The sequence below is a fragment of the Hyaena hyaena genome, unplaced genomic scaffold (genome assembly GCF_003009895.1).
Source record: "Hyaena hyaena isolate Hyena2069 unplaced genomic scaffold, ASM300989v1 scaffold_808, whole genome shotgun sequence".
In the NCBI taxonomy this organism is placed as follows: domain Eukaryota; kingdom Metazoa; phylum Chordata; class Mammalia; order Carnivora; family Hyaenidae; genus Hyaena; species Hyaena hyaena.
In genome coordinates this window covers 511,681-521,011 of record NW_024081437.1, presented here as the reverse complement: position 1 = coordinate 521,011, position 9,331 = coordinate 511,681, and the positions used below count along the sequence as shown (strand labels likewise).

General features: G+C 56.9%; 1 protein-coding gene across 3 annotated transcripts in view; it reads left to right on the top strand.

Moving 5' to 3' along the window:
- The first annotated feature begins 6,040 nt into the window (after window positions 1–6,040).
- The window catches only part of PDZD4 (PDZ domain containing 4), a 32,304-nt gene continuing 29,013 nt past the window's right edge, over window positions 6,041–9,331 (top strand). For 2 of the 3 annotated variants that reach the window (XM_039219219.1, XM_039219218.1), the window contains exon 1: window positions 6,041–6,368. In XM_039219219.1, coding sequence (XP_039075150.1) covers window positions 6,309–6,368 — 60 coding nt within the window. In that variant the 5' untranslated portion in view covers window positions 6,041–6,308. The remainder of the gene's footprint in view (window positions 6,369–9,331) is intronic. The other variant, XM_039219220.1, reaches the window with a different exon arrangement.

Here is a 9,331-nt window from a genome sequence, read left to right as displayed (position 1 = left end):
AGCCAAGATTAAGAGTCAGACGCTTAACCAACTGAGACTCAGTCTTAAAAAAAAAATGAAAGTGGGTCTTGAGTGGACAAATTTTATGGATAGTGAGTAATCAGATTCTGTGCATCTGGATTAAAAAAAAAAAACTAGAAAGGGGTGACTGGGTGGCTCAGTCAGTTGAGTCTGACTCTTGATTTTAGCTCAGGTCATGATCCCAGGGTCGTGAGATCCACACTTAGCGAGGGGCCTGCTTTCTCCTTCTCTCTCCCTCTTTCCCTCTCTTTCCCTCTCCGTCTGCCCCTCTCCCCTGCTCATGCACACACACACACACACACACACACACTCTCTCTCTCTCTCTCTCAAAAAAAAAAATAAAAATTAAAAAAAAACTAGAAAAGGAAATACTCATGTTCCCATAACTCGGGACATGTTCTCATGCAAAACCCCAGAACCTTCCTGTGCCCCCATTTGCTTCCTCCATGCCATTAATAGGGTTTTAGTTTTGCAAAATGGAATAGCAAGAATAGACCCTTACAAATGCCGTCAACTGATCTTTGACAAAGGAGGAAAGGTAGTTTTGTTGAAATCTGTTCAACAAATGGTGTGGAAACACTTGGACATCCACATGCAGAAAAATGAATCTAGACAAAGACTGCTTCATAATAGTTAACTCAAAGTAGATCAGAGATTGAAACATTGAATACAAAACTATAAACTCCTAGAAAATGATAACCTAGGGGAAAATCTAGGTGATCTTGGGTTTGGTGATGGTTTCTTTGGATGCAATAGCAAAGGCATGACCCATGGAAAATGGAGTAGCAGACACAAAGTTTCCACTGCCTCAACCTCATCACTTGATGAGAAGCTGGATGCAGTTTCTGGGCGGGGGTCTGGGGGGTCTGGCCTCAGCTTCCCTGGGAGTTCCTTTCTGGGGAAGCCAGGGGGCAAGGTCATGAGTGGCTCCTGGGAAACGGGGCCCCCCAGACGGCCATCCGGCAGGGCTGCGATGGGGCCCAGGGACCATATCCAGTGAAAAGAATAAAAGAGGAAGCTCCTGAGCCCTTTGCAGCAATCAAGGAAGGGTGTGCTGAAGTAGAACCCTTCTATAAGGTGATTCGGTGCCCTTGGAGATGCAAGCTTCAGGGCATGGAGGGACAGCAGCAGAGTCATGACAGGACCAGTCCAGATGAAAGGTTGGGTGAAGCTCACCTTGGAATTTGGTTTTCAGGGTAAGGAATGTTACAGGGGCGCCTGGGTGGCTCAGTCGGTTAAGCGTCCGACTTCGGCTCAGCTCATGATCTCGCGGTCCGTGGGTTCGAGCCCCGCATTGGGCTCTGCTGACGGCTCAGAGCCTGGAGCCTGTTTCAGATTCTGTGTCTCCCTCTCTCTCTGACCCTCCCCAGCTTGTGCTCTGTCTCTCTGTGTCTCAAAAATAAATAAATGTTAAAAAATTAAAAAAAAAAAAGAATATTACAATGGCCATGCCAGTCATGGTAGAGACAGCCCTACTACTATGCTGGGGTGTCCTTCTATTCTCCTCCTCAATGTTGAACTCAGATCAAAGTAGCTACCCCTGAATTAGCTCACTGTGTCTGATCTCTTTCTTCCCCCACACTTTCAGGGGGCTTCGTATTTGTTAGGATTTTCTTTTTTTCAATTGAAGTTTTTTTGTTTTTTGTTTGTTTTTGGAGAGAGAGAGAGAGATGGGGCTCATCTGAAGTGGGGCTCAAGCTTACCTCGTGTGGGATTCGAACTCACAAACTGTGAGATCATGACCTGAACCAGTCAGCTGCTTAACCAACGGAGCCACCTGAGTGCCCTAACTGAAGTGTTTTTGTTTTACGTACAATGAGTTAGCACTAAGGGAGGCATCTTGAATCTGTGCAGTTAAGGTAGGTCTCTTGCATGACCCACTCAAGGAAGTTCACTAAATCCATCTTAATGAACCCTTTATCTTTCACGTACTGATGGAAACACTGGGGCACATATTGAGGCCGTGCTTTCCGAATCAGACTGTTGCCGTTTAAGCAGAAGCAGCAAGCACGGAGAGCCCTGGCCAGATTTCCTCCGATGGCCCCAGTAAAGCTGCTGGTGACCCATCCTGCTCTCTCGGATGCAACGAGGCAAAAGGCTGTTAGGTCTGTTTGCAGACGGAAACTGCCACTAAGTCAAGCAGAAAAGAGATGTATTTGGCATGCTGCTGAGTAGATTACTGAACTGGGGAAATGTTTGCTCAAGCAGGTTTTGGGACACACAGGTATGACCTGTTTTAAGTGGGGCCCAGAGCAATAAAGGGTCCTGCAGAAGGTCCGGGCTGCAGTGAGGACTGCTCTGCCATTACAGCCGTAAGACACAGCCAACCTAAAGGCTTGAGAGGATCTGTCCATGGTAGGTAATAATGATGCCGTGAGGAGTCAGTGGGAAGCCTCAATAGAAGGATGCAAGCACAGACCCACAAAGATGTGGAGCAAGGCCAGAGGGAGGCAGAGGTGGCAGAGGTACTAACTATTCAAAAAGCAGCTGGTGGGTGCCTGGGTGGCTCAGTCCGTTAAGCGTCAGACTTCTGCTTGGGTCGTGATCTTGAGGTTCGTGAGTTCAAGCCCTGCTTTGGGCTCTGCGCTGTCAGCCCAATCTGGTTTGGATCTTCTGTCTCCCTCTCTCTCTCTGCCCCCCTCCTGCTGGCTCTCTCTCTCAAAAATAAGTAAACCTTAAAAATAAAGCAGCTGCCATCATGTTATCGAAGCCCATGTTGGGCTCTGTGCTGACTTGGGATTCTCTCTCTCCCTCTCTCTGTCTGAAAACAAATTAATAAACATTAAAAGAAAAGAAGCTGACCATGGGACATCAAGTACCTATGTGAGTGGGGCTGCCCGTCATGAGCTAAATTAGTATTGGCAGACTCATTGCCACTGCAGAGGTTTCCAAAAGCCCCTTCACGGGCTGGATTAATTTGCTGGAGCAGCTCACAGGACTGAGCCAAACTTACTAGATCACCAGTTTATTATAAAAGTATATAACTCAGGAGTAGCCCGATCAAAGAGACATGTAAGACAGAGCTTCCGTGTTCTCTCCGAGCACACCACTCTCCCATATCTCCAACCCAGGTCTCCAAACCCTGTTCCTTTTTTTTTTTTTTTCCCCTTTTGGGTTTTAAAGGAGGCTTCATTACAAAGGCATGATTGATTAAGTCATTGGCCAGTGGCCATTGATTCAATCTCCAGCCGCTCTTCCCTCCGTGGAGGTTGGGGAAGGAGGAAGGAAAGTTCCAACCCTCTAATTATTCAGTTGGTTCTCCTGGCAACCAGCCCCCATCCTTAGGTGTGGTGCAAAAGTCACTGCATTCACATAACAAAAGACACCTTTATGGCTCCCATCACAGGAAATTCCAAGAGTTTTAGGAGCTCTGAGCCAAAAACAGGGACAAAGACCAAAAACACTTTTCATTATAAATCACAATGTTACAGTAAGAGACCAGAAGGTTTGAAGAAGAGGTGTGTGGAGATACCTAATGTACCTAGGGAAGTGCACGGGAAGGGTACGTGGATTCCTGTGTCTCTGCCAATGGCCCCTGGCAGAGCAGGAAGTCAAACTCAACTGCCAGGCGAATAGAGGGAACCCTGTGGAGGAGGTCAACCAGCTTCTCTCCACGGTGCAATGGATCCATGAAGGCAATGGCTGTGGTGGAAGGGCTGGAGGTTCTCGGTGGGCCTAGAAGGAAGGGTTTTCTCTCAGCAAGGTTGACCTCAATGCTGCCATCACGGAATGCCCAATCCACCAGCAGAAGAGATCAATATGGAGCTCTTGGTGTGATGCCATTTCGTAAGGGGACCAGCCAGCCATTTGGTAGCAGAAAGGTTACATCGAATTCCTCTCACCCCTGGGGGAGGGGAGCGGTAATTAGTCCAACGCTGGATTTGGATTTGCCTTCCCTATGAACAGCATCTCTGCTAGCAATCCGTCTGAGGGCTTATGCACACGTGACCTATTGACATAGTATGCCACACAACAATACTTCCCAGCAAAGGAGTCTTTTTCCAACAAGGGAGGTGTGGCAATAAGCACTTGTGCATGGGAGCCACTGCCCTGCCTTTCACCACATCTCCCAGAAACACCCAGAGCCTATTGAAGGCGCAGCAAAGATGCTGGCTCAGAGCAAACACCCTGTGGTGCTGGGGAACCTTACTCCATAATGTGACAAATGCAATGCATAAGTAGTCAATACAAGGTGCTATGAACCAAGGAGTGGGAATAGGATTGCTGCCCTCCCCATCATTCCCAGTGACCCAGTTTATGTGGGTGCCTGGGTGACTCTGTCGTTTAAGCATTGGACTTTGGCTCAGGTCTTAGTTTGAGGCTGCTTGGGCTCTGTTTCCCTCTCTCTGCCCTTCCCCTTCCCCTGCTCGTGCCCCCACGTGGACGCACTCTTTCAAAAAAAAAAAAAACATTAAAAAAAAGCTGTCTATGCCGTCCTTGAATGTGGACTTTGCTATGTGTGGTAGGTAGAATTATGTCCTCCAAAAAGCTCAAGTCTCAATCCCTGCCTACTTGTGAATGTGACCTTATTTGGAATTAGAGCCGCTGTAGATGTAATCAAGGTAAGAGGAGGTCATACTGGAGTAGGGTGAGTCCTAAATCCAGTGACCAGTGTCTTTATAAGAGAGAAGGTTGGACACGGATACAGGAGACACAAGGGGAAGAAGGCGGCGGGAAGACAAGATGCAAAACTCTGGAGCAGACCCAGGGTTCTTGATTCCTATCCTCTTGCCCAGGAGTCAGGGAGGAAGAGGGGGCCTTCCCCAGCCGCTGCCGTCTAATTAAACAGCCCAGTGTGGTTAATGATTCCGTCACTTGCCAAAGCCTGGAAATGAAGCATGCAGCAATTTAATCAAGTGATCTTCTACAGCCAGGGGCGGGGGCGGGGGTGGGGGGGTGGTGGGGCTCATCAACTCTCCCAGGCACCCCATGGGAACCCGGCCCTCAATCCGACGCTGCTTTCCAGGCAAAGGCCTTCTCTCCCCAGGCTTGTCCTGGAGAGAGGGCAGGTCGTGGGAGAGAAGAGAGAGAGATGCAGGGAACGTCAAAGCGGTGTGCCTGAGCGCGGGCTGGGGCTGAGACACAGGTAGGCAGCGGACTCAGGTGGGCCAGTTCCGTGCGCGCGCGCCAGAGTCCCTGGGCATCCCGAGCCGTGTGGTGGGCTCTCCCCCCACTTCTTTTTATTTCTGTCTTTTTATCTTATTTTAACAAAGGTGTCCATTTAAGCGACAGCTAGGGAACGCCTGAGTTGAAGGCGAGAAGCGATCATTAAAGGGAAGTCGGAGGAGGGGTAGAGGCATTCTGGCTGCAGCGTGGAGGCCTCGGGAACTGGGCTGCAATCGTGCCCCCCTCTCGAGGCCCCGAGATCTCTGGGGGATCCCGGAGGCGCTCTTCCGAACAGGACCCCGTCCCCCGGGTCCGCGCCGCGTCGGCCGCACGTCCAGTGCAGAGAGCCCTGGGACCCGACGCCGGCGATAGCGGGGAGCCAGGACCCCCCACCACCCAAGTCACGGCCCCGCCCCCGGCTTTCCGCGCCGGCTCCCGAGGCCCCCGCCGCTCGCGCTTCCACCCCGCCCAGCTCCCCTCCCCCGCGCGCGTGCGCCCCGTCCCCGCGCCCCACCCCCCCAACCTCCGCGGCCGCCGCGGGCGCGCGCGCGTGCCCGTCGTCCCGGGCGGGAGCTGGAGACTGCGGGGCCGACTGCGGGCCAGAGAGCGGGCGCCGGGAGCGCCGTGAGCGCGGCCGGGCGAGGCGGGAGCGTGGGCGCGGGCCTGGCCGCGGGCGGGGACCGCCGCCGCGCCGCCGCCCCCCAGTCGGCGGGCCGGGCCGCGGCGCCGAGCGCGAGGGCCGGGGCTCCCGGGGCCTGTGGCCATGGGTGGGAGCCGGAGGCGGCAGCGGCAGCGGCAGCGGCAGCGGCAGCGGCGGGCCCCGCGGGCGGGGAGGCGCGCAGCCCACGGCCCCTGACGGCCCCTGGCGGCCCGGCGCGCCCCCGCGCCTCCTGGGGGGCCGTCGCCCAGCAACGCCCGGCGCGCCCGCCCATCCCCCGCTGCCCTTTTTCTCCTGGCCGGGTGCGAGGGAGCATGCCCGCGCCTGGCCTCAGCCAGCGGAGTTAACCCGAGGGGCGTGGAGCTGCCCCTCCCTCGGGGCCGTCCACCCCTCCCCCGCTAGGCGGCCCGCCCCCTGCGCTAGGATATGGCCCCCGGCCCCGGCCCGGGACCCGAGGTCCCGCACTCCGGCCAGTGAAAGGCGTTTTCCCGTTCCCGCCCTCCTCCCCTCGCCGGCCAGCACCATGGGATGTAATATGTGCGTGGTTCAGAAGCCGGAGGAGCAGTACAAAGTGATGCTTCAGGTAGGGCGGCGGGGCCGCTGGGGCGGGGGGTCGTGGGCGCCACCTGGGGAAGAAGCCGGCCGCAGACCTGGGAGGGCTGGAGGGCTCGGAGAGGAAGAGGTAGGGAGCCATTCCCGCCCTCGATCTCTGGGGCTGCTGGGTGTTGGCGCTCTGTGGGAACCGGTCCCAGATGGGGGGAGCTGCGTGGGAATGGGGTGCAGGGCGCATCCCTTGGGCGCCCAGAGGGGACGTGAGTCCTGGATCCAGATCGGCCCGGCTCGGGAAGTGGGGCTCGGCCCGGGTCCGGCGCGCTTGCATCCCGGGCCCGGGAGCCCGGAGGCGCTGTGCCGCCGGCGCCGGCGCGGGATGGAGGTTGCATAGCAACGGGCTCCGTTCCCAGCACACGCGGGCCCCGCTGGACCCAGGGCGGGGGAGGGAGGTGGGCACCCGCGGCGCGGGGGACGGCCGAATTCAGGTCCCCGCGGGCCAGGGGAGCTGGGGCGCGTGGGCGGTCTGGGTGCTTATCCCGGCACTCACTCTCCGCTCCCGCCCTGCCCAGGTGATGGGCTCCCCGGCCCGGGGTGCCGCGGCCTCAGCGAGGGGCGGACTGTCCGTGGGCAGCGGTGCCCAGCTTGCTCTTTGCCCTGCGGGGCCTCGGGTTCTGAGTCGCGGGGGGCGTGGACTGGGAGGTACTCGGCGAGGAGGGAGGGGATACGCCCGGCCGCGGGCTCGGAACCCGAGCGCAGCCGGGTGGCCCGGAGCGGGGCTTCCTTGCCTGTGCGTGGCGTGACTTCGTGAGTGCGTGCCTGTGCCCCGTCTGTGTGTGCGCGGAGGCTCCTGCGGCCCCGCGCGTGTGTACTTTCTGTGTGCGCTCAGAAAGGTGTCTAGGGAAATGTCCCGGATGGAGTGGCCTGAGACGCCCCAGGGGCTAAGTGGAGGGAGTTCAAGGTCGGAGGGAGTGGAGACCCAGGGGCAGACCAGGCGCAGACAGGTACGCACTTCAGCTCCGGGCTTATTGGTCAGGACTGGGCGGCGAGGGCTAGTCCGCGCGGTGTTGGCTGAGGGAGTGGGGTCTCTTTAGATGAACACGGGGAGCTCCTATAAGCACCTGTGGGGGACGGTGGGGGGGGTTGGGGGTGCCGCGGGAGCCCGGCTTTGGTGCTGTGAGCTTAGTTCTGGCCACTGCGAGCGGGGGGTGGGGGGTGGGGGCAGGACGGGGACTCTTGCTCTGTCCTGGCCGCGCCACTCGTCTAGTGTCTGAGGCCCCGTCTCCTGGGGCGCGCGCGCCGCCCCCCGCTTTTCCCGCTCGCCGCCCTTCGCCTTCTTTCTTCCTTTCTCGCCACCCGCCCCCGGGCTGCTCCCCCTCGTCGTGGTCCGGCTGTTTGGAAGTCGTGCCTGGCCATTGTCATTGCCCGCTCGTGAAATCGGCGTCGCTAATAACTCGGGCCCCGACTGAAAGGCAGCCCCGTGGAATCCCAGTGGTGGGCACCGGGGCTGCCGGCGAAAGGTTGGGCCGCACGGGTTGGTTGATGACGCCGTGGGATCCCATCCTCGCTGCTTCCTTTCTTGGAATCGTTCCACCAGAAGGCAAGCGATCCCAAGGCTGTGGGCGCCTCACTTCCTCAGAGAGGGATTGATGGAGTATTTCATTTAAGGCCGACCTCATGGGGATGTGCGGAAAGCCGAGGGCGCTGCGCTGCGCTACAGGCTTCAAATGAGCCCTGGTTGAGAGACACTGAGGTGACCCTTTGGGCTCCCCCTGGCAATTGGGGGGAGGGTGCCACAGTTGAGGCCGGGACTGCCTTCGGGGAGGCTCCGAGTCCGAGGGAGGGCTTGGGGTGAACCTCTGCAGCAAAGTTAAGAGCCAAGCTTTCCTTGAGAGAGAGAGAGGCCAAACCCCGGGCACGCAGACCCCCAGGAGGAGAGCCCCTCATGCCAGCTGCCCTCTGCAATTTCCCGGTCTGAACTGCAGCCACCACAGACCCAGACCAGTCTCTGGGGATACTGCTCCCTTTTAAAGCTCTTGAAGAAATCTGGGCCGAATCAGAGCCTGGGTGCAGTTTTGGGGCGCCTGGGTGGCTCAGTCGATGAATCTTTTGGTTTGGGCTCAGGTCGTGATCTCACCATTCCTGGGTTCCAGCCCCACGTCAGGCAGGCTCTGAGCTGACGATGCAGAGCCTGCTTGGGATTTTCCCTCTCTCTCTCTCTGCTCCTTCTCTGCTCTCTCTCTCTCTCTCTCTCTCTCTCTCTCAGAATAAATAAATAAACCTAAAAAATAAAAAAAAAATCCGGACACCTAGGTGGCTCAGTCATCGGCTTAGGTCATGATCTCGCAGTTCATGAGTTCAGGCCTTGCCTTGGGCTCTGTGGGGACAGCTCAGAGCCTGGAGCCTGCTTCAGATTTTGTGTCTCCCCCTCTCCCTGCCCCTTGCCCTCTCACACACACTGTCTCAAAAGTAAACATTAAAAAATTTTTTTAATTAAAAAAATGAAAGGGGAGACAAGAGAAAACTGAATGAAAAGGATCTGGAAAACAGGGAAAACCGTTCTTGTCCCAGAAGACCCCGTTTCTGGGGGCTGGGGCCCCGGGCACAGCAGGAGAGCGGTCCCTGGCCCAGTCTGATCTTTTTCTCAGAGTGGAACCAGGCGGCCCACTGGCCTGGCTCCTTGCTGTAGACACAGGTACTCTAGTATCAGCAGCGGTACTTCTCCCTGTCCAGGCTGTGTCTGCCTGCGGCCTCTGCACCTTATGAGAGTAAGGGACCCCACTGGGGACACGGTGCAGCCCAGGAAGTGCACATGCACACCTACGCCACTTTCCGTGGGACTTGCTTGTGCCAGGGCTCCCTGGAGCCTCTTCTTAGATGCTTCAGCCGCCCGCCCCCCCCCCCCCGCCAAGAACCCCAAGTCTCCATCCGAGCCTTGAGTTCCAGGTCCTTTTCTCCTGATGGCTTATGCACAGAACAAACGACAGCTTTATTGAG